This window comes from Drosophila navojoa, chromosome 3 (genome assembly GCF_054131105.1).
Source record: "Drosophila navojoa isolate 15081-1374.11 chromosome 3, UAZ_NAV_1.0, whole genome shotgun sequence".
NCBI classification, from domain to species: Eukaryota; Metazoa; Arthropoda; class Insecta; order Diptera; family Drosophilidae; genus Drosophila; species Drosophila navojoa.
The window spans coordinates 8,540,179-8,567,041 of NC_142891.1; the positions used below are offsets into that span (position 1 = coordinate 8,540,179).

Here is a 26,863-nt window from a genome sequence, read left to right on the forward strand (position 1 = left end):
GAAAACAAATTAAGAAACAGTGAAATAATGAAAGCGAGAATGAAACAAAACAAGGTGGGAACTTCCAATTTACTGTGACTGTAATGAATATTTGTATTAAAGTCAATTACTATTATTTATTCTACACTTGTTAACAGAATTATCAATATTTAATATTTTTAATAAATAACTAATAATTCCGCACATGGTATTAACACACACACACACACACACAAGAGAGGAAGCAGAAGCAGAGCACTGCCACACACAACTGAACACTAGGTGGTCCCCAACTACAACTGAAGAAACTGAGCAACAGATCTCCTTATATAGGTAGTGCGACTTGCACGCACAGCGAAAGGCGAGCTCAACTTTTGAGTTCGAGCTCGAGCTCAAGTTCGAGCGAAGATGAAGATCGATCCATAGGAAATTCGATATTTTTCGTCTAATTTAACTCAATTTGATATTAAGCTCGTCAACTGCCCACACACACATATATATAACTGATCTGCTCTTTTTTCAGTTCAGCTGCTTCTACATTCTATGGAAATCTATTATTTTCATTGCAATTGCTGTTAGATGACAAGTCATAAATTTAACTGGAAGAACAGCCAAAAAGATATATAAATTTACATCGTGTAAGCTTCTTGTTTTTGATCAATAATATATGCATAATACATATGGTCTCAGGCCGTCGTCTGTTTATTATATATGTTAAATATATTATTTTATTTATATTTATTATATATGTGCTTCATTAAGAAAACCCCTAAATTACATTACAATTTTAGTTATATATATTTTTTAATTATTTATATTTTACTATGCATACTAAATACTTATTTATATAATTTGAAAATTAAAAATGTTAAATGTTGTGTATTAAAAATATGTTGATACATTTAAAATTTTGTTATTACATAAAAAAAGTTAATCAGAAGAAGTTTAACAAATTTCATATATAAATTTAATTCAGTTCTCAGCAATTGCTAAACTGTTTGTTATGTTTAAGACAAGTTAACCAAATTGACAGATTGTTTAATATTTTATATTAATATGTGTATGAGGCACTCGACTTGGACACTTTAATTCCCCCATCTATTCAGCAATGAAACCTAATTTCGATATGCCAAAATTTGTTTGACTTATTAACCAAAACTTTGGCCAACAATTTATTGCTAACACACACACACACACACACACGCACACACATAGACAGAAATTTGGCAATTTTTATTTTAAGACAAAACTTTTGACATTCAATATAGCCAAAGTTATATACGTATCAGCCACGCCCTATCACGCCCACCCCTCTCTCTCTCTCTCTCTCTCACTCGCTCACAGCTCCAGCTGACCTCTGTCAATAATAAAACGCTTGATAAATGCTTAGAGAATATATTGTATGTATGTATATATATGTATATTTTACATGCGAATTAACGCAATAAATTTGATTCAAGATTCACAGATTCAAACCAGAAAATAAAGAAGCCAACGCATGAAGCGAACATGAAGGCAACAACAACAACAACAACAACAACAACAATAAACTGTGTAAATCGTTGGCCAAACAGAAACAAACTTTGATTGCGAAACACATTTGTGATTTATTTGAGCGCACATTTAACAAATTGCCTCACAGAAATACATACATACATACATACACATATATATATATAGCATATAAATGCGTATTTATTTATGCGTGGGGCTACTTAAGCCATTAACCAAACGCCACAGTTGCCCCATCCCTGTCCCCATCCCTCGCTGTTGCCCTCGAGCAAGATGCTCTGCCCAAATAACTTGATTAAAAAACCGCAAAAACCTATCGAGTGCCCAATCCGTTGACCACACATATACACACAAGAAGGCTCAGTGGGCGTGGGTGAATGTTAGAGAGGCTGAGCTGGGGCAAAAGGCGTGGCAGGCTGTCTGAAGGGATGACGGGTTGAAGGGATGTTGGGCATGGTTCGGAGTCCGGTGGAGCCCAGTTGTTATGGCCGCCGCAATCCGATTCAATGTGTAATTTAACACGAAATGGGAAACGATTGGCTGTGTATGTGTGCGTCAGTGTGTGTGTGTGTGTGTGTGAGTGTGTGTATTTGTTCGCGTTGCTGCTTCAAACTGATGAAGGCAGTTGCTGACCAACACTGAACCACACCTGTGGGCGATTCTCTTGCTCTGCCTGATGTAAGCGGTGGGTGGCTGAAATTCTCTCTAACACATTCTAAATGTGTGTGTGTGAGTGTGTGTGTGTGTGAGAGTGTGTGGGTCTGGCCAAACACTTTCTGGACAGTTTATTGATGTTGTTGGGATTAATGTGGCAAAATGCCATAATCCACTGGGATTTGCCTTAGTTAGCTAACAAATGCAAGTATCAGAGCGAGTCAGCTATTGAAAATAGCCAAAGAGTTTAGATTGTGATCGATATAGAGTTGAATATACATATATAGTTATATATATAGCTGATATAAATTCTTAAATTATGAAGAAAACTATTTGATCATATAAAACTATTTGAGAAAAACAATTACGTGATAATAAGTAAAAGATATTTTGGATAAAATTAATTTTACCAGCTATATAAACATGCTGTGATATTGTTGGTATTCAAGTTTATGTTATGCAGTTAAATATACAAATATGTAGAGAACATACCTATATTTAAGATTCCAACAGAGTTATCTAGTTCTACTTCATACATAGTGCATACTTAATCATCGCTGAAACCTGTTGTACAACTAAAGATCATTCACTCCCATTAATTAGAGAAATTAACCGCATTAAAAATCAATTCCCTCTCCCTTCAATCAAGCTATAATCTTTCTATAAATTCCCTTACACTTCGTTTACTCATTTAGATCAGCTCTTCAAAAATTCACTTTTTGGCTGCATCTTCAAACCGGTGATCCAATTTTCTTTCTGGCTGCTGCATATTAATGCGAAACACTTCAGCAGCAGGCGGTGTTATAAAAAGGATCATCACATTTTATGCAGACCTTTTCGATTAAAATGTGTAGCATACTTCTCAGCGCACAAACATTTACATGCAGCACATGGCCATAAATAGAGCGAGTGGTAAGCCATTCCCCCCGGTACTCCCGCCCGTCTCCAGAAGAGCACACACACACACAAATAATTAAGTTTTTGCTCTAAGTTTTTTTTTAACTCTTTGTCACCCGCTCTCACTCTATCGCTCTCTCTCTCTCTGTCTCACGCAACTTGACAATGGGCAAAAACTTTTGCATTTCATGCGCTGCATTCATTCACACTTTGTTCCACGCTCTGGCCACCTATCTCTCTCTATCCCTATCTCTCTCTCTGTCGCTCTGTGTTGTCTCTCAGAGCTGCATAAAATGTTTGTAAGTGACGTTGAAATTGAGACACTTGTCGCTTAATTGTTTTTCGAGTTTTGCTAGCCAAAAAAAAAAAGAAAAATAAAGCAAAAAAAATTTGCAGAACTGAAGCCAGAATAAAACTTGTAATAAAATAATAATAAAAAACATTAAGCGAATATGTTGGCCTGAGTTTCCATTTCCATATCGGCCCTTGCCCCGCCTACCCCTTCGTGCAGCACTCTCTTCACTTTTTGCTGCCAGTCGAGAGGAATTGCACTTGGCAAGCGAATTCTACGCGTGCCTGGGACACTGAAAGGGTGTTTGGGATTTGCTTATGCATGCTTTTGGCCTGGTTTGCCTCTCGGCTCTGTGTTTTCTCTCTCTCTCTTCTTCTTCTTTTTTTATACTTGGCCATTGCTGTAGATTATTTTAAGTAATTATCAAGCGATTTGCACAACGACTCAAGTGCGCTCAGCTCGAGAGCTCCTCTCATGTGGGCAGCCAGCACGGGGCGTGGCGCAGTCTCTGCATTAATTAAACATGCAAAACTCAACTGTTAAGTGGAAATTAGCAAGTTATTTGCTTAATGCTCAATGTGACAATTGCAACGTTTTGGGGCACACAAATTATGGCTAGAAGAAGTAATAAATTAATTTTGCAGATTTAATTTTTTTTTTTTTTTGCAGCTGGAATAAAAAGAGCTTAGTTTAATATATAATGAGCATTGCTTTTGAATGAATAATTTATTTATTAAATTAATATATTTAGACTATCAAATTAAAGGCAATTTTCTGGTCTGTACTCCCTCTGCCTATTGGATTCATGTTAATAAAATCAATTTACTTCGATTTCCCATTTTTAATACATTTAGGGCATATACCAATTCTATTCTTCTTATATTTATAAACAATTATATATATATATATATATATATCAAATATTGGTAATATATCAAATATCATATTTGACATTAAGACCTGATAAGCTCTACAGTCTATATATAAAATTTAAATTTTCTTAAGGCATATGGCATTGCTTTATAATTTTCTGAATTTTTAATTCCTCTAATTTTTTTTTTATTTTTTATTTAAAATAATATTTACATATATATGCATATTAAATTAATATGATTAATGTTTCTTTTTCCCCCTAAGCAATCCTTTTTTTTTTTGGTAAGCCATCAATATGATATGTAGTTCCCTATATACACCCTGACTTACTTCTTTTCACACGCTCCACTTGTCAAGTAAACCCAAAGCAATTCGCAATGAACCATTAAGTATATCTGCAATATGTGACCCAAATGTGCCTTTTGACTAATTTCATTATGACAGATATGAAGAAAGCTCATGCGTTTCACACAAACACACGCACACACGCACACAGATACGTGCTGTGGCATAGTCGCTTTGTCGCAATACATTAAGGGACAAGGAAATGCCATCGGCATTGACTGTCTCCTGTAGCCAGTGACGACAACTTTGTGATATGTGAAATTGCGGCCTGGGCAAACATTTTATAATTTTGGGTGCACGGCGCATAACATAAGTCAGCAGCAGCTGCAGCAGTAGCTAGAGGCAGCAAGAGAGTGAGAGAGAGAGAGAGAGAGAGACGGGGAGAGTGAAAGGGAGAGAGAGCCCTAAAGTGGCAGCACTTTGAGCTGCCATGTAAGCGAGCCCTGCAACATGTCAGGACACTGGGCACAAAAGTCAGCCGCATCAGACAAGTCTGTCACTCAGCATGCTAGTCGGTTTACCCCCTTACCCCCCTCTCTCTATCCATCTCTCTCCAACCCTACCGATGACTGTTTCTCTAACTGTGACACTCGGACAGACCGCAAATGATTTTGCAGTTGACAGTTGTCTGTTGCCATTTGGGGAATTTAGTGTTAATTATGGTTGTAATAAACTATACAGCATAAAGCCAGCCAGACACATGCCAGGGCAGGCCAACCCTGGCCAGGCCATATCGAATGCCATTCCGCTTTGTGAATGGACTTCAAAATTGGAGAATTTGTCGCAGCCATTCAAATAAGGCAGCCTGATGTAAATTATACCCTGTAGCCAATAGGAATAGGGTATGATAAGAGTTGAGTTGACCATGGAATGTTATTTTATAAATAAATAAAAAATGTTTAAGTGCAATTATATATTTCTTATATATATTATAAATATTGTAATATAAATCAGATCAATATTTTTGAATTGGGTAAACGAAAGAAATATGAATTTATTTATTCACATATTTATAATAATTATTTCTAACTAAATGTAAATATATAAAAATAAATGCTTCATCTTTTATTTTCCATTATATTTTGCTTTTATTATGCAGAGAAGCCTTGGCACAGCGAATGATTGGACATAAGAATTGGTAATATCTAAGGCATCTTCCAGTCTGGTACGCTTTTCTATACCGTTCCGAGTTGTTAATTAATTTACATGTAAATTACAAATAGCAGCTATTGCGAATATCAAAGGATTTCCAGTTGCCGTACGCATGTAAAGTTAATGAGTGACATTTCAAGGCGACGCAACTTGTATGGAATACGAGCGTAAAGATTTTTCAATTATTTTTAAATGATTTCTTAATGAACAATTACATGTGGCAGAAGTTAATTAACATGCACATGCATATAGAAATGGAAGCACAAGGAATCAGAGAAAATCATTTATTAAATGTTTTTCAATGACTTAGAATATTGCTCATATATAAATGTTAAAAAATTAAATTTAAAAAATTTAAAATTAAATAATTTGGGAAATAAAATTTAAAAAAAAATAAATAAATAAAATTTAATATTCTTTAAAGATTTTTTCATCATAAAAAAAAAATCTGATAACTGTCTGCATTATCTTCTCCATCTTCTGCTATTCCCTTTAATACCCTGAACCCATTTTAAATGGGAAATCGAGGTATTATTGTTTTGTTTAAAGTATGTAAAAGGCAGGAGGCAGGAGGTGTGGCAGACCTTATTATTCTTATATTCTTATTCTTCTATTCGTCTACATTCCATTCGCCTTCTGTTCTCCATCTCCCACTCCTACTGCTTCTCTTCCCATCCTATTCCTATTCCAATCCTATCAAGTTTTAACATTTTCCCACTTTTCGTCTAAATTCTCTTCTCCATTATCTTCTCCCACCCAATGCTCTGCTTCTTCATCTCCTCCTTCTGCCTTTAGGCCAACAATTATCACACAAAACTTCAACAATTAACAATATCTTTCAATTGCTTTGCTACACAGTCTGGGAATGTGCGCTTGTTCTTGTTCTTGTTCTTGTTAATGAGCAATAGCAATCAATAAGTGTCTGGCAATGGACTGAACTACAATATCAATTGCAAATGCGTGTGTGTCTGTGTGTGTGTGTGCATACGAGAACCAATGCACAAATGTTTTGCATCGTAATTATCAATTTCAAGTGCAGCCATCGTAGCTTTTGTTTGCAGCAATCATAAACGTCGGACAGTTTGTGAGTTTCCTTCGGCTTGCAGCCCATTTGACGTCCTGTTGCCACATCCTTGCCACATCTCCTGCTGCTTCTTAGCAGCTTGATGACTCAACCGGCTCCTGCTGCTGCAGCTGTCTATTTGCGGTTACGTAACTCAAACTCAATTGCAATCTAAGCGTGTGTGCTGTCTGTGTGCACAGCACATGAAATTGGGCAATCCTTGGTTACCATTTCCTAAGTCCCTTACTCACTATCGCTCGCTCTCCCTCTCTCTCTCTCTCTCTCTCACTCTTTCCCATTCACTCTGTCCATTTGTGCTGCTCAAGGAGCTCGGCGTAGCTGTCCCAGTTGCATTATTATTGATTTAGGAAACGTGAGTCATGGTACCCCCATTCCGCTTATACCCTTGTCATATCGTTATGCAATGCAGATTTCTGCCTTTAATTAGGACTGAATCGTGTTTACAAATGCTATGCTCGTAAATACATACATACATGTGCATATATGACTAAGCACACACACATATACATATATCTATGCGCCTTCAGAGGCTAGCAATTAATGGAACGTCTTAGTTTCGGTTGGTTGTTCAGATGTAAACACAGCCTGAATAGCTGAGGCTATCTGAGAAAGTTAGTGTGTGTAAGATAATTTCTATATTAAATGCAGAGTTAAATTTAATAGACAAATAAAAAATAAATAATTTATTTTAAATAATTTTATAAATAATATAAATAAATTAACGATTTCGCTCCCTGAATTTTATGGGATTGAACGGGCTTTCTTCAGCCTGTTACATTTTTAATAATTTAGGGTATATATAAAAGAAACAAGAAATATAATATAATATCTCGTTAATGTCTAAAGAGTAATAATTGGTTTTTATAATATTTTTTTAGATTTTATTTCCCTGTTTAATAGTTTAGTATTACTATTTATAGTATTATACATTAAATTAAAAAAATATGTGATTTGGAATAATTTCAGTAAATACTATACAATACTATACTATTTAATAATTGTTTATTTACATAGCTGGCATTCATAATTCTTCTATGTTTTTTTTAAATAAACACTTCATTTCACACATGATTAGCCCATATATCTAAGTTCTCACTATACAGCTTTAACTTGTTTAACTTGTTATTTAACACATCTTTTGGCTTATAAAGTGCTCCACTTTAAGCTAAAAGTTGATGTAAGTAATCCTCAATCATGTGAGCAGCCGTTGTAAGCATTTTGCCAGACTTTGTAAAGATTTTTTCTTTGCTTGGGGTTTTATGCTTAGCAGACTACCTTGAAAATACTTGCCAGTTACAATCTAGGTATATAAGTACATTCCCCACTCTGGCTATCAGGTACTTACCTCTCTCTCTCTATATTTTTCTCTCGTTTTTACTCTCATTCTCAGTTTGTTTGCTAAATGCAAAGTTTTCAATATGCAACGGTTTGTCGCTATCTCAGTTCAGTTTCCCTGTATCTCTCTCTCTTTCTGTTTCTCTTGCTCTCTGTTGTTTTGCTGCGGCCAGGTGTTTTATGGAGAAAAATATTTTCATACATAAAAGTTTTACGACAACAGCGACTACAACAACAACAACTAGAATAGTTACATTGTCTACTTGGGCACATTTTGTGACTTATGTGCGAGTTGCTTAAAGTAGAAGTATGCGCAATGTTGCAAAGTTTCGTTTTTTGGCATTAAGTGGGCCATGTAAATTGCTGCATTTTGCAGCACTGCAGACCACTTTATATCACAGTTATTAACTTTAACTAAGTAAAATTTAATGTGTCTTAGGCCAAAGACATTGGAAAAAGTCAATTGTGAAAGCAAGCTGTAATAAATGTATTTAGTGTTAAGCATATCGTGTTATACAACACTTAGAATTAAATAATGGTATGTACAAGAATTTATACATATAGAAATTGTTGTTTTTTCCGTTGGCTAATGAAAGAAAGATACCAAAATAAGTGAAGCAGCTGTGTTGTAAATGCAAAAGGTTTTCCATCACTATAAATGTTTCAACTTTTATAAGAAAAAACAGTGCTAGAGAAGCTGAGCTAGCAATAATTAAATAAGAAGGTAGACAAAAACGAGCCATAAAACTACTAAGACAACTAACTTAGCGATCAAAGTCCAAGCCATTTTCCAACACTACAAGCTAATGAATTTCAGAGCTATTTATTAACCCCACGAATTAGACATGCAAATTTCACGCAAAGTGTAAAAAAAGACAGAATGAGAGCGTATGTGTGTCGGAGAGTGTGCCTGGTGCTGTTCTCTTTGGTGCATTTTGCAACACTATTAAAATATGCTCTTTAATTTAATAGCTATTCATTTAACAAATTGCACACCAAAAAGATGACAATTCAGTCCAGTTCAGCTCAGCACTGTTCCTCCTCATATGTTGCTCCCCATTTTTCCTGGCGATGGCGCCTCTCGCTTGTTAACTGAAACTAAACAGTACAAACACGACTGTCAACAACTGTAACGTTTACCGCATGTTACCGCTGCGCAACGTCCTGTGCTGCATGACAGGACATGTTGTGGCTTCTCGGGCTACCACACACACACACACACACACACGCACGAGAGAGAGATACAGAGAAAATGGGCAGAGCAGCTTTTGCTCGGTTTTGTATGTTTGTTCCGTGTGAGTGATAATGCATGTGTCCATATGGGACGCTCCTAGCTGGGTTTGTCGCTGGTCAGCAGGCCTCGGCTACGCCCTAGCTTCAATTCCCTTGCCCCTCCCTGCCCTCTAATTCAGATGTTTAATTGTCGAAATGCATTTTGTATGCGCTGCATTCGTAGCTGGGCCCTCGAATTGGCCTATTGCTGAACAAAACTCGGAGAATTTTTGGTATTTTCGTTCACTTTTTTTGTTGGGTTCATTTCACGTGCCGTGCATATTTCTAGACTGCAATGAAATTTTACTGTTATTATTGAAGGACTCAAAGGTAAGCTAGCTTATTGGGGTTACTGATTTCGTGAAGGCATGAAATATAGGAAGGAAAACTTGTTTTTGTTCATCGCAAAGCATTCTTATTGGAAAAACAAACAATTTAATTAAACGATTCAAAATCATATAACACAGTCTAATTATAGTTGTTTTGGTATTTTTTTGATATTTGTAATAATTGTAAAATTGATGTTTATTCCAATAATGTTCACCTTACTTAATAAACCAACTATGCACAGTCTTTCACCCTCTCAAACTTCTCTCAAATTGACCTCCGACAATTCAATTGCTGCCCCAAAAATGTGCCCAAAAGATAACTTCATATATCATATGTTAGATGCCTTGGGTTACACCTCTCCAACTGCTAGTTGAACCATTAAATACATAAATTAGACTTTATATGCATTTCAACACTGTCTCTCTCTCTCTCTGTCTCTCTCGTTCGCCCTCTCTCTTGCTTTCAGTGTGTTTGTCAGTTCTGCCGCATTGAGCACGCAATTTATGAGCGCCCAAATTTCGTTTGGCACTCAACAAAAAAATAATATTTCTATATATGAGAGAAGAAAAGCTAAAAAATAACCTAGAGCATTACAAAAAATATAAGTCAAATATGTTTTGGCAAATTTCTGGACGATTATCAAAAACGTGCGCCATCTGAGTATGTGGGCCAATGTTTTTTTGCTTTTCTCTCGCATTTCATATTATTTTTGTCTGACTTTATAGAGCCGCATCAATAAATTCAATAATTTATGGGCCACAAATTTGTTGCAGTTGCTGCGATAACAGCTGCTAACAAATATTTAAATAAATGAACTGAAATGCCTCAATTTAAAGTTGAAATGAATGCCAAATTAAATAATACAAAAAACATTTTTGTAAAGTTAAATAATTGTCTGGCTGCTGCTGCTGCAGCAGAGAAAAAAGAGAAAACAAGTTCGACGAACGACGGGCAGACACAGGCCCTCAGCCATGCCCCCTCAAAAGGGCATGCAAACTGTATTATCACCTCAAATATGTGTAATAAACTCCCCGGGGGTTCTGGCACAAAGCACACACACACACATACGCAACTATACAAACATGACACAAAAAAACGAAAGAGAGAAATAAATAAAGAAAGGAGAGCATTAAAAAACGCAGACGACTATGTGTGGCATATGGCAACTGGGTAGCTGGCCCGTGCCCCCCGCCCCAGCCACTCCCGGTGTCCTCTCGAGTCCAAAGTCCCCTTTCGCCCGGGCCTAAACAGACTGCAACAAAAGGCGCTGCCAATGAAGTTATCAGCGTGTGCCAGACGGAGCTTGGGGAGCAGCCAAAAGCCAAGTAAACATTGAGACAAATAAATAAATTACATTCAAAGGGCCAGCCAGAGGCAGCAGCAGCAGCAGCAGCAGCAGCAGCAGCAGCAAGAAGTAGCTGATAGAGAGCAGTAGCATTCGAAGAGTCGACTGCCAATTGGGCACCAGACGAATGATAAATACGTGAAACCTATATCAGAAATTTGAATGCCGTGTTATATCACAGCAATTAATGTGCTGGGCCACGAAGAGCAGTTTTACTTAAGGGCGAAAGGGGGCAGAGCTTGGAGTCATTCGTGGCTTCCTGCTTTAATATATTAATATTTAAGAAATATAATACTTGAATATATTTATATATAAGTATTATATTTTTTAAATATTAATATATTAAAGAATTTTTGTTTATTATTCATATTAAATTTATTTAAATATTGAACTCAAATTGAAATATGCAATATGAAAAAAAAAAAAAACCATTATACCCTGATATCCCATTTTCAATGGGTTCACGGTATAATAAATAAATTAATAAAAATCAAAGTGATATAATTAATGCATATGTAATTAAATCAAAATAATTATAGCTTTTTACTTTGCCGTCATTAAAACGAAAAACAATTTAAATAATCAAGCAAATAATGTTGAATTGAAAATTATATATATTTATATATATATATATATATATATATATATATATATTTTTATTTTTTTTCATAATTAACAGAAGAGATGCCAAACAAATGCCAACAGTTTTTTAAGTAATTTTTAAAGCTGGACAGGAAGACTATATACTTGGCAATAATAAATTAATATAAATAATTATACAAACAAAATACATAAAAATAATTATATATGTAATGGCTGATATAACGTTCAGTGAATGATTAAAGTTTGATTTTAGTAATAATTTATATGCATAAATAATGTTACATTTACAGTAGATTATTGATTACCGAACTACAAATATTTAATTGAACACTCACATGGACTTTTTAAAAACAATGTCATTTGAAATATAAAAATTTATTTACTCAGCGAGCATTTCATACATAAATTTTTAACAAACTCCAGTTAGCCTTGATTTTTTTGGCCAAAATCCTGACTTGAAATTTGCATTCGACACTTGTAAAAACGTTTCAATGAAAATTTAAAACAAGTATGTCCAAGCCGACAACAATTAAGGATGCCCTGGCGCGCTGGGAGGATCGCACCAAAATGGAGGCCGTAACGGCCCTTGATATCGGCTTGCAGTTCCAGTATCCACCCATTGAGAAAATGGACGCGACTCTGAGTACGTTGGTGGAGTGCCAGAAGCTCAGTCTCTCCTCGAATATGATTGAGAAAATTGCTGGCATATCGGGCATGAAGAATTTACGTGTGCTCAGTCTCTCGCGCAATTATCTCAAAAACCTAAATGGCATCGAAGCGCTGGCCGAGACGCTGGAGGAGCTATGGGTTAGCTACAACAATATCGAGAAAATCAAACAGATCGAGCTGATGAAGGCCCTCAAGGTGTTCTACATATCGCATAATCTGGTCAAAGATTGGGCTGAGTTCGCGCGCATTGGCGTGCCGCCGAATCTATCGGACATAACCTTCATTGGCAATCCATTGAACGAGAATATGGATCCGGCTGCATTTCTAGCTGAGGCCATACGCCGTTTGCCCAATCTCAAGAAACTGGATGGCGAGCCCGTCATACGTTAGTTGCGATGATTTTACTTCGACTTTCATTTTGTTGCATGCACACACACACACACACACACACACACACACAAAGAAGGGGAACAATAAAAGCAGCAAACCACAGCAGCAGCAGCGGTAGGAGCAGCAACATCACCTGCCACGCCCACACTGTGAACAATGGGCTATGGCAGGTGAGCTATTAGGTATTTGTCTGCTGTAGCAGGCATTGATTTCTGCCCTCTGCCTACGTGTGTGCGTGTGTTTGCTAGAACATTTTCTTTTCAATTCAATATTTGCCATTTCTTTTGCATTGCTGAGCACTGAAGTTGCACGACTGAAAGAGAGAGAGAGAGAGAGAGAGCGAGAGAGAGAGGGGGAGATGAGGTCGGCACAGTTAGAGCATTTTCCAATTTTCATTGCGGCTCTGCTGATGAGCGCCATTGTTTTGCTGTGAGTATTGCCCCAACCCAGCTATGTTGTAGGTGAAAGGTTTTCGCCTTTGTTCTTGCCCATCTTGCTCAACTCGAACCCCATTCACAACTTTTCGTACAAGACAAGCAGAGATCCAATTTTTGTCTAGCATTGTTTGCATATTTTTCGCCTAGTCCAATGTAATGAGCACAGATTTTTGCATACACAGGTAAGGCGTGCCATGTTAACCAAAACACACACAAAACAAAGGCAAAAAAAAAAAAAAAACATACCTGGCTAAACGTCTACCTGTCGTTCACTGGTATTTAGCTGCAAGGGGTAGAGTGCGTTACGACCCAAAGTCAATGAGGATTTGTTTAAAATATTCACTTTGTACTCGTACTCTGAAATACACTTGTACGCCAGCAGGCTATATAATTTTAGCAAGCACTGTATGATGGCAATTTTTAGAAGAATTGTTAAAGAATTTTAAACTTGTAAATTTTTTAAATACTTTTTACCTAAAATCCCTAAATATCTCTTTGCTACCTATTTTCATATTTTTGCATTATTATTTTAATACACAATTGCTCATATTTTTTAAAATCAATATCTGGCGAACAGTAAAGGAAATAAAAATATGAAACAATTCAAATCCAAACAAATTTTTTCTGTAAACACATAAAGAAAACATTAAATTTTCTGGTGTCTGACAATTTATGCCATTTCTTGTTTATTTTCATTCATTCTCCCTTTTTTTATTTGTCTGTCGGCTGGCAGTGTTTTTATGTTTTTATTAAACGTTATTATCTATTGTGCCGATTCACATGGCCATATAAAAGTATTTTAGTTTCGGTTTGTTTGCCAAGCTGTCTGCCCTTTGCCAACAGCCTCTGCTTGGACCCACCCATTCGCTGTCTGTGTTTCTTTGATTATTTATGCGCCAAAAACAAATAAAATTCTGGCTTATTGGCCATAGGCAGACAGTCTGAACGATCTGCAGATAGACGCCTGTTCAATGAAGCTGAAGCTTAACAATTTTTTTTTTTTTTTCATCACAAAACTGTCTACAAATGTTTTTACTCCCTGCATGCAAACTAATGTTTGGCTGTATTCTCAGGAATTAGTAAAAATTTCTATTTTTATGTATGTATTATAGAAGTAAAGAATATATTTATTTTAAAAATTCAACAGATCAATTTATTAGTTGAAATATTACTAATAAAATTTAAACAAGACTTAGACCATTAAAAAAAAAAAAAAAAAAAAAAAATTAAAATGAAAATGAAATAAAATAAATAAATAAAATATTTATAATCTGTGCTACAATCCTCTACTTCAATTTGCTTCACTGAATAAAAAATGTACATGCAGAAAATAAAAATAATATATGTAATAAAACTGTTTTCATTTATCGTTTTTAAGCCACATTTTTAAGCTGAATTTCTAAATTTATTACATAAATTGCTTAGCAAAATATTTATATATCGAGTTATGCTCCAAAGTGTTTCTTTGCATAACCAAATAAATTGCTATGGAAAATATCTAAATTTTTGTTTGGCATGTAATAAATATTGTGAAGTAAATATTATTTTCAGCTAGTCAAAATAAATTTGTTTGTGAGCAAAAATTGTTGAGAGTAAATAAAGGTGAATCTGGTATTTTTTAATATACATTTTTTTAGCACATCCTTTTAGTTTGTTACCTTTAAGCTCTGTTTTATTTGGGGCTGGCTGCTCTTATCATAGCTGCGGCATAAATCACGCGATTAGCTGCCAAGTGGTTTTTAGAGCCCCGTTTTAGCCGCTTTTGCGTTTAACTGTCGTTTGGGCCAGCCAGCTTGGCCAGCCTGGGTAGCCTGGTCAGACTGGCCAGCCTGGCCAGCAAAGTGGCCCAAGCCAACTGGACAAGCTGCCGGCCAACATGTTTAGAATATATGGCAACACTTTGGCAACACCAGCACAACCCTTGACCGCAGCATGTGCAGACATGGACATGGAAAAATAAATAAAAGCAAAAAGGCAAAATTGTAAACGTAAAACAAAACGAAAGAAGCAGCAAACACAAACACAGACGATTGCGGGACCAGAGCGCAAAAACCACTTCAGCTTGCATTGGGTGCACGCTCGCTCGGCAAGTGTTTGTCGGGGCTTTGCCGTTGTCACGGCCAGAGAGTTGCCAGAGTGTTGCCAGCAACAGCAGCAGCACCAACACCAGCAACAACAACAACAGCAACAGCAACGTTACAAGAGCTTCCAGTCGGCCACTACAAACTTGTAGTATACAATTTTTATAAGCCTTTACATACAATTTGGCATTTGGCATTTGGCATTTTTTAGATTTGTGCCACAATAATTTGTGCAGCTGCTCCTTGGTGCTAGGTGTGCCTGATAAGAGTTGACACAGCAGCAGCTGAAGGTGCTATTGATACGCTCTTGAGGGTCTATTGATTTTTACAAGGGGCTGATACAGATTTGATAAATGATATGAGAGGCTATTGAGTATCTGAACTTCATTTTTTTTTTTTTATTTTAAATCGTATATCTTTATAATAGACATTTTAAATCGTATATCTTTATAATAGACAATATTCATAATTTTTGTCCAGATTTCTTTTTGATGAGCAGCTAATATATTGATTCAAAAAATATTAATATCACTTAATATATTAATTCATTAATTTAATTTATTATACATAAACTGTCGTTACATCTGTATATATATATATATAAAAAAAAAATAAATAAATAAAACATTAAAAAAATATATATACTTAAGTACTAAATTATTTATTAATCCTTCATTAATTGAAGCTTATTGTATATTAAAAAAATAAATAAATTATCGATAAAAATATTTATTAATTGTTTCTACAAAAAATTGAAACCTTTCCTTTTCCTGTATTTATTTATTTTTTTTTAATATTTTTAAATTATTTTTTATTTTTATTTTATTAATTTTTATATTTATTTTATTATTTTTTATATTTATTTTTTTATTTATTTTTTTAATTTATTTCATTAGTTTTCCTGTTTTATAGAGTACTTTAAAGTCGTCTCCCATTATAACCAGCACCTTCAGTTGGCCTTCAGAGGTTAACAGAAACATCGTTTGAAGTTTTGACCGTATCGCTGGCCAAGTTTTTGGCAGTGGCCGTATCTTTAAGATGCTTTAAGCCCAAACGAGCCAACACCAGTAACAAGCGGCACACATCTTGTGCCTGTCAAAGGCGCATAAATCTATTCAAAGACTTTACGAAAAATCCAGACAAATGCCAGAGATTACAAAAAGATTTTGGCCGCATGATGCATGGGCCTCAACCGAGCGCGTGTGACTGTCCCTCTATCTCCCCTCCAGCTCTCTCTCTCTCTCACTCTCTCTATTTATCTGTCTGACTGTTTGCCCCACATACAAATGTAAGCAACAACACACACGCACACACACACACACTCACTCATACAGGCAAAACAATTAAAGCCTGATTAATAGTTGCAGGCGGGTCCAAATTCACATTTCTCGCTACCTTTCGACAAAGTCTTGGCCCCGAGCTACACTCCTCTTGCTCTTCTGCTTTCCCTTCCTCTTTCCCTTCCTCTTACAACGACTCGCTCCGTCTCGCTCTAGCTGAATTATGACTTTTGCTGGCTTCATTTGGGCTGTTTAGCATACTTTTGGGCGCAGCTATTGTGGGCTCCTTGGGAATGTGTGCGAGTGTGTCTGTATATCTCTGTCTGTATGTGTGTGTCTGTCTGTTTGTGTGTGTGTTGGCATTTACGCCCGCGCATAAGTCAAATTGTTGTTAATTTCGCAATGTTAACCCCTTAAAGCATAACGCAGCAGAGACATTACATAAATTCATTTGGCAAGCGGCTTTGCCCCAACGGTTTTCATAATATAAATCATTAAATTTTAATGCTTCCCAGGAGATCAATGAACATGACCGCAAATTATACTGAAGCGTGCTTTCAGCCGCATAAAAGATTTCGCTCTTCTGTATTTTTTTACATATATATATTCATATATATATATTTTTGCGCTCGCGTTTGAACATATACATATGCATATATATTTGTATACATATGTATATTTAAATGCATTTATGTAGAGAATACACATATGCAAAGTGTTTGGTTTGAAGTTGCGTTTTATGAGTGTTGGCGCCTCGTTGGGCTTTGCCGGTTTCAGGGGGAGGGGAGGAGGGCTTTAAGCGAGAGCTTGTTTAATGCAGCTGCATGCCACAAAGTGTGTCTGTGCGCGGGCATACATATGTGTGTGTGTGTGTGTATGTATTTGTGCATTTTGGTCGTTCGTCTGCAACTGTTCAAAATAAAAGCACAGCCAGCTCTTTAAATGCAATTGTAAACTCAACACAATTCATGTTCAATTCTATGTTACTTTAAAGGAATTAATGTAGAGTTAATCATTTGGAGTCTAATCACATCATATGCCTATATGCCTACTATGTATACAGACAATAGTACAATGCATATACATATGTACTTTACAGTACTCCTTACACTTGAAGACAATAGGTAGACTATATAGACAATAGAACAATGGATATAGTTTACAGTAGTCCTCCCACTTAGAGTAGACATTAGATAGACATGTAGGTAATAGTATAATTGATATGGTATATAGTAATCCTTAGATTTTCTTTTTGAGCGCTCTTAACACATTGAATTGAGAGCGAAGACTAAAGAGAATCGCATTGAGAAAGGCATTAAGTGGAGTGAGTAAATATTAATTGATTAGTCGGGCATAAAATGTAATAAATAGGTTGAGACAGTCAGACCAAATGTACGAAGACAAAAAGACGACGCCAAAGGCCGATGCGAACTGCTCTAAATCTTTCTCTCCCGGTCTACAATAACAAAGCCCGTTTGTTATACGACAGCATTTGCAATGCAATCTCCCACTCATTCGATTCGGTTAGAGCTCGTTTGATTACTGTGCGTCTGAGTGTTACGCAAATGCACTTACCCAACACGTTATCAATATAAATGCTGTTTTCTTCCTTTATAAATATTTTTTATTTTATTTTATTTTTATGTTTTAAGTATAGGTTTAAGTTTTTTTTTTTTTTTTTTTTTCATATTCTTGTGTTGCATCTCAGACCATAATATTAAAGGGAATATATAGCTCATACATATATTTAGACTTTATAAAATGCTTACTCAAAATTTATAAACGCCTTAAATTATTTATTTATTAAATATATTCCAACTCAAAAAATAAGCGCATAAATCATTTGTTTATTAAATATATTCCAACTAAAATATTGTAAAATAATTAAGCCAAATTAGTAGAAGTTCCTGCTTCCGCTTTATCACATTTGCTTGTATATGGCAAACACAGATTCAAGTCTTGGCATAAACAGTCAAGTCAAACACACTTGGCGCCATATTTTAATAATCAACAAGAAGTTGCATATCCTTTGCATAAAATGCAGCATAAACTCGCACTTCCGGTTGGCCTTAAGGCATGCAGCACACACACACACATACTCACACATACATATAGCACTTCCACATAGGGCCCTCACAATGCCCAACACATAGTCGTAGTAAATCAAAAAAGTTTTCTAGTGCCAAATAGGGGCGTGTCGCACTTGTAGATATTTCAACTGCTTCGGCAGCCATGCCACGCCCATTCTGCCCAAAAGAGAGGAGCACTCGCTGGCTGGCTGCAGTCGGCCACTTCTACACGTATTTGACATGAAATCATAAACAAGTTGTGCAAACTTTTCGCCATCTGCGCAGCGCCAAGCATTTTGCAGCACAGGAAGTCACATAATCAGAGACACTAAAAAAATATTTGTATAAATTAAAATATTCGCTGCGAGGCGACGCTTTTCGCATAGATTATGAATGCGACGAAGAGTTGAAGCTCGAGACGAAATGCAGTTGAAGATAAGTATTGTTATGGTGCAAGGCGAAGGATTTAAGAAAGGGAGAGAGATGGAGATGGAGAAGGAGAGCAATGGGAAGAGGATAGGTATAGAAATAAAGAGAATTATGGGGAGGGAAATAGAGAGAGAGAGAGAGACCGGTAGAGAGGAAGAGCGACAAGTAGAAAGAGTGGAAGGAGAGAAAGAAGAAGTATAAGACTAAAGTCAAAAGTAAGATAGAAGAGAGACAGATACAGAAATATGAAAAAGAAACTGCAGAGAAAATAAAAGCCAAAATGTGAAGAGAAAGGAGAGATAGATATTAACAGAGAGAGAGAGAGAGAGAGAGAGAGAGAGAGAGAGAGAGAGAGAGAGAGAGAAAGAGAGACAGAGTAAAATAGTGTAATTTTGTATATGTGTAACACAGAGAGTTACAAATAGAGTAAGAGAGAGAGCGAGAGAGAGAAATTGCAACGAATTTGGATAGACAGTAAATTACGTCTGCTTTTTCAATCTTTATTAATTACGGGGTATTTATATGAAATTAGTAATCTCATTCTTCACTCCACATTACAGGGTATTTCTCTGGCCACTCAACCACTTAACAGCTCGCATGTTATTTTGGCTTGGAAATTATTTACTTCTTATTAAGCTTGAAGATCATATGTTGTTGTTGTTCTTTAAGATGCTGCCGCTGCCGCTGCTGCTGCTGCTGCTGTTGTTGTTATTGTTGCTGCTATTGGCATACTCATAAGCAGTTTTTCGCATTTAAATATTAAAATTGTGTTCTTGTGCCGAAAGAAGGAGCGCTCGTCGTCTTAGGAAAAGTGTTTTACTGCACGACGCCAGCTGCCTGCCTCAGCTCTTACATTTGCTGCATAATAATAAACTTCCGTATTTTTGTTGGCCTACATGGCGTATGTTTAATTTCCGGCATTGCGTATACGCAGCGCAAGCCCTTACTCTCAGTCTCAGTCTCAGGCCCAGCCCATGCTCATGCCCATGGCTAGGGCCATCTAGACTACATTTAAATCTGGCAACAATAATTAATGCGCTCTCTGATTAATTGCGCTGCGACTGTGAGAGCGTCGAGTCCACGACAGCGCCACAGAACTTCACATTTATTTTTACACACAACAACAACAACAATAGCATAAGCAGCAGCAGCAGCAGCAGCAGCGACTGTCGTCGAGCTAATAAATTTGAGATCTGAAGAAGCTTGAAATTAATTTGGGTTCGCTCAATTTTTTGTCTTTTGCTATGCTAAAAAGGCTTAGACAATATTTGTGCTTGACTCTGCCTGCCACAAAGTAAATACGGCTCAAAAATAAGAAGAAGCGGACGTTGAGCAAGCCAAAGATGAACCAGCATCAGCTGGTTGGAAAATTCACTTAGCTCTCCGACACGCTTGCCACACAAATCTTTAGGAATAACAATCTTTTTGGGGGCTATCAAATTCAATTATGCATAGGGCAGGCACACAGACGAACCCACGCGCTCTATCTCTCTCTATCTCTCTCTCTCTCTCTTACACACACTCATATGCACAGCTGTGCGCCATTTTGTTTGCTCGTTCGCCTTGCGGCTGGCCTTTGTGATTAGTGGGCAAGTTGCTTGATTTGCTTGTCTTGGCGTTTATGGCACGAACAGCACAGCACAGAATTTGTCCTGAATTCGCTTGCCTGAGCTGCACTTGATTTGCTTAGACGTTCGCTTAAGTGCAGCGCACTGGCATAACTTTACTTAGCTTTGTTGTTGCAGTTGGCAACTCCCTCTCTCTCTCTTTCTCCCTCTCTACTCTTGCATATTTGATTGCAAAAATAAAGGCTTTGCAGGCTTCCTTGTTCTCTCCTTAAGACTCTGTAGCTTAGGCTATATGTAATTTTAGGGTCGTTCATATATGACCAGGACTGTCCAAACAAGAGTAATGCTCTATTTTCGATAATTATATTATAGCAGCTGTTTATGCTATCGATTGCCTGCATCTATTGGGGTGGCCAGGAGGAATTGCCAGATTATAATAAATTATTTTATATATGCTGAGCGTATGGAAATATTTTGTATATAGCAAAATCTAATATACACTTATTTTACATATATACAAGGGATTTCTAAGAACTCTCTACGAGTCCAAACCATATATATATATATATATATATATATATATATATATATATATATATATATATATATATATATATATATATATATATATATTTCTCTTTTTATTATATTTGTGCTCTTCCTATTATTATTATTTATTATTATTATTTATGATTATTTATTAAATTGTCTGGTTCTGGCTTTTATTATATATTTTTTTTTATTTCACTTATTTTTTTTTTTTTTATACTATTCGTACTATTTTTTAACATCTACAACTTTAAGTAAAACATAGCTAAACATTTTTTAATACATCTTAAATATAAATAATATTTTTTATTTTATTTATTCATTTTTTTTATTTTAACACATTATATATTCTTTTATTAAATTTATTATATTTTATTATTATTATATTATTTGAATTTTTTAATATGATAATATTATTTCTAGAATTCTAAAAAATCTGCTCTGCATGACTTTTTTTTGTGTTGCTCTAGGTTTTTGGGCATTTGTTACTTTGTGGCATTTTTTATAAATACTTGAAATTTTATTATCTTTTCTTTTTCATATACTTCTATTTAGTTAATACATATATCTGGTGCCCAGCCCCTCGTTTTATGACCCTTTTTATGCGCTTTGTCATCCGATCAGCCGCGCAGAGTGTCCTGCTATGGTGTTCCCCATTCGCCTGCCATAAAGTCCCGCTGGACTTGGTCGTCCTTTGCGCTTCGCTGATGTGTAAATTAATGTCATTTTGTGCGGCTCGTTGAGAGTTTTGGGTCAGTTCTTCTTGTTGTCATTTTACTTGATTTTTTTCCTACTTTTTTACTTTATTTTTTTTTTTTTTTTTTTTTTTTTTTTTTGGTGCTTTCTTCTCTTTTGGCGCTGTTTTATATTTTGTGTACTGATTGAATTTTTATGATGCCGCCCATATTCAAATTGCTGGCGGTTTGGCAGCGGACTGCGGGAGTGCTGTGAACGGATGTTAAGCGTAATTAAGGTGATTTTATGCATACTTTTTCATTATTATCGTTAGGCCAACTTCCGGTTTGTTGCCCAAATTGATTTAAATTCATTTTTTATGCGCTTCGACCAAAAAGTGAAGTAAAACCAGAGTAAAACTGTTTGTGCATTAGCTGCTTGAGCTGCGAGTGTGTGCTGTTTGTGTGTGTGTGTGTGTCTGCCTCTCTCTCTCTCTCTGTGTGTGTGCTGTATATTTTCATGTTAATTGCGAAAACTTTGCCCATTCGACAACGATGATGGCACAAACTATTCAAGTACAATGAGCAGTGCCAATGCCACGCCCACCGAGCAGAATCCTTGCTGTTGTTGCTGTTGCTGTTGCTGGGATGCTGTGAGCGCACTCGAAAAACAATGAAATAAAATTTGTATACTCAAGTTTTACTGCGCAGACAAACAGGCGAAAATGTTCGTACACCAGAAACTCATTTAGTTGGAATAAAACAAAAGGAGGCCGGGCCACACCCACAGTTGGTGTGCCTATAGGTGGAGCAGTGGGCCAGCGAGCTGCAGACGAGACGACGCCGAGCTGTTCGCACTGGGGCTTGTGCAAAACTTAATAACCTACTAACAAACACACTAATTTGCACTTGAGCCTAATAATGAGTACGCTGACGAGTGTGCTATACGAATGAATTGCAGATACTAAACAGAAACAGAGCGAAACATTAGAGAGAGAAAGAGAGAGAGTGCAGGGCAGAGCTGGGCAGCTGCTGTGCTGGCTTGGCTAGAGCGTGCTCTGGGCTCGGGGCTGGGTAAGAGCTAAGAGCTAACCTCAAGTGGCTGTTCTAGATGAGTTTAGTCTGGAGAGCACTCGAATCTCGGACGCACTGGGCTGCCGTGTCTCTCTGTCTTTGGCTAATTTCTAATTTGAATGGTGATTTATGCAGTTTGAATGGCATTGTTAATGCGGTTTGTCTGTCAGTTAAGACCTGAGCAGACACAGACACCGACACCGACATCGACATCGACACCGAGACAGCGGAGCACATTAAACTTTGCGCTGCTTCAACAAGTGTTACCAGCCACTCGACTCGGCTCAGCTGAAGGCTCAAAAGGTAACTCTTTTATAATTAAAATAAAGCAGACTAAAGCCCACAATGTATAAATGCGTTGAGCCTATATTTATCGTTGGCCCTACAGCTGGGCATTGGCAAGGTGGCCAAGGCTAGCTGATGGGGACAGTTGGGATTGAATATGGGCAATATAGACGAATGAGGGACAAAATGAGTACAGAATTTTTGCTGGAAATGAATACATTCATGCAGGTCTACATATAATATACATTAATAAATTTAATAAAGTTATATATAAGGCTATATATAATTATCTATTTAAGTTTTATACACAGACAAGCCTGGCCGACTTCATTAAAAAATTCTTAAAAATATTATGAAATTTTTATTATATATTTATATTATTGTTATTATTATTATTGTTATCATTATTAATATTATTATCATTATTATTACTATATTAATATAATTTTTGCCTCCCACACAGTTTTTAAATTTTATTCTGTATATATATAAATCACATATAATGTATGTTGTATATAAAAATACTCTTGAACAATATACCCATTCATAATCTAACCTTTTGCAACCTAGAGGGTATTCAAGCATGCCCATAGAATCTCAGTCAGCCAAATCGCATTTCAACCTTGAATGAATGCTATTCAAACTATATTCATACCTGTGCATATACATATACATATACATATACATATATATATTTGATATAAATTTATGTGTGTATATTTTCGCATTGAGGGTGCGGTAGATTGCTTGGATTTTGAGCTTACCTCAAAATTAAATGATATACAGCTGAGCGACGTTGAAGGTTAATCTCTGACTCTGGCCGACTGAGCTACTACAGCTGCATTAAATATCCTTTGCCCAAATAAAACAAAAATTATGAGAGCAAGAAAATAAAGAGAAAAAACCAACAAAATCTCAAACTCAAACCAACGTTTGCAAGCCGAGAGCTGGAATGTATATTAGAAACGTAAGCCGTCAGGAATTAGTTGCATTTTCATCATTTTCAATTTCATTTTCATTTAATTTTTCTTTTTTCGTTTCTTGTGTTTTTGCTATGGATTTTTGAAATGAAATGAAAGCGAAATGTGTTTTGTGGTTGGTTGAAAATGAAAAGGATAAAGGATACGCGCACAGGTTCCTTTTTGTGCTGCCGCAAGATTTTCATGGATAAATGAGATGGTTTTTGTGGTCATGCGCTGAAGGCGAAACTGAGACACAAAAACCCAAGCGGCTCAACAGCCTGGCAGTCCGACAGAGACCAAATGGCATGAAACTGGCAGCTGCTATGTTAAATTAGAAATTTTATGCCACAATCTACACAAGAATTCAAACAAAACTTAGCCGCTCAGGATTCTTGATTCACATCGCCCCCAGAAATATTTGTGTGCACATTTAACTGGACATGAATGTTGCAAAGGTAAAGGCAAATCGGACAGCTTCTTAAGTTGACAACTCATTTAAATAAATTCGTAAATAAATAATAGAAATATGAAATGGGATATGTTTTTATATGTAAAGAGCTTTTGCCATGTCTCAAGATCTAAGAACATTTTAACAAATTCAAATGAAATAAAATGAAAGATGTGAAATATATGATAAAGGTTTCAGCCTTGTTTATTTAAAGCTTAGCATGATTTGTGCTATATATAAATAATATGCAAATAAATTGCAAAGAATTTAAAATTAATAGACACTATCTAGCTACACAATATTCTGCTTCGAGCTGAGCTGAACTAGTCTCACTTGTCTCTATGCATTATGTGAATCTTTATAAGCAATACGTTTTGCAAGTAGATGCCGCTAAACAGGCTAAGATTCCTTATTCCCATGAAGATGATAACAATTAATTACCTTTGGGAATTTTTATGTGATTTGTATTTTTTTTTTTTTTTTTTTTTTTATTTAAATATTTTTGGTTTTCTTTTAAATTTTATTACGTGTCAAAAATATTTATGCCATGCCTTGAATTTATTGGTTTTTCATCAATTTTCTAACTTCTGTAGGAAAAAATTGTTTTCAAGCATATTTTATAAAATACATATATAAATTACTTTTTATTTTAAATAATCTACATTTTTATAATACATAATTTGTATACAATCTATTAATATATATTTAATTTATTTATTAATATAGTAAGAAACATGCTATTATACATACTTGAATAATTTTTTTTATAGTTATTTACATTTATATAAAATAACTTAAATAGTATTAACTTTTTTCTATTATAAATAAAATTTAAAAAAATATGGTTCAGATATGCAAGCCAATTAAAATGTAATACTAAAGCATAAGCACATTTTATTTTGTTGAAATACTTATGCCGTGCACTGTATAAAAAAAACTTTAGAATTCGACATAATTTAGGTTATTAGCCGTTAAGCTCAAAGCAATTTCAAATCATTTTCTTTTTTTTTTTTAATACAAACAAACCAAATCATATTTATTGTTTTCCTCTTAATTTATTTTTTCTGATACAAAGAAAGCAAACATCAAACGCAATTTTTGAGCCAAAAAACCGCAAAACAATTGAAGCACTCACCAAAATTCAACCGAAATCAGCTTAAATAGCAGCTAGAAACATGATATAAATTGGATGCAAAAACCTTCCAAAACAAAAGGTAAACAATATAAATTCAACCATTTAATTTAGCAGTTAATATGTTAAGTTTTTTGAGTCATTCGACAGCAACCAACCTTTTCTTTTTTTTGTTTTGTGTCTAGCCAATGGCTCAGATAGCTTTCCAATTGGATATTGCATAGCTGTGGCTGCCCCACAAATGACAGGATGCGTTACACCGCATGGAGTGGCGGCCCCTGCTCATATGATCTCCATTTGCTCATTCCATTTGCTTTTGTACTTTGCACTGCAATTTAACAAATCGATTTGTTTTGCGTTCAGCGCTGTCATTCGATTTTTATGGCTTTCAAAAAGCCAACAGAGCAAATGACCCCGTTACGAAACCAGCCACGCCCCCAAAGTCCACGATGCTCTGTCCCTCGCCCAGACTCGCTCTCCATGGTGGCGTGCAATGCAATAAAATGCGCAGACGACAGGCGGCCTATAGTGCAGAGTGCGGGCCATAAAAAAAAAAACGAGAAGCTAAACGGCCATAATAAAGCCGGCGTTGGCAATAAAAATGCGATATGAATGTTTATCTATTGTAGGTGAAATTTAAAATACACTGAAATGCGATAGGAATATCATTTTCTAAGCACTTAAAAATGAAATACGATAGACTATTGATAGAATTAAAAGTGATTTAATTGTGCATTGGTTTTTATTTGGATTGAAACTGAAAATTAAACCGAAATATATTTGATATATTTGTTGAAGTAGCTTAGTGATATAAATTAGGCAAACAATTGAAATTATATTAAATTATATTATATTATAATTACAAATTTGTCTTATTTTCATATCTATTTGCTTTTACTTAAAATATTATTTTATATGTGAAATATAATATAATTTCATACCAAATAAATTTGAAAATAATTTTTTACATAAAAAAAAAATATATTTTCATATAAATATAAAAGAAAAAAATTCTGTTATTTTTAATTTTCTCCCACTTTTATTTACCTGTTACATATAACATCAAGTTTGTTGGGCACCCACTCCAACGGTTAGGCCATTACAAATTATCCGCCGTGTTTGCTTGCGGTATCTTTTTCACGG

At 35.5% G+C, this 26,863-nt stretch overlaps 1 protein-coding gene across 1 annotated transcript; it reads left to right on the top strand.

Moving 5' to 3' along the window:
• The first annotated feature begins 12,126 nt into the window (after nt 1–12,126).
• Nucleotides 12,127–12,996, top strand: LOC108658163 (dynein axonemal light chain 1). Its single transcript, XM_018110816.3, has one exon. The coding sequence runs from the start codon at nt 12,184–12,186 to the stop codon at nt 12,730–12,732; it is 549 nt and encodes a 182-aa protein (XP_017966305.2). The 5' UTR covers nt 12,127–12,183; the 3' UTR covers nt 12,733–12,996.
• Nucleotides 12,997–26,863: the final 13,867 nt, after the last annotated feature.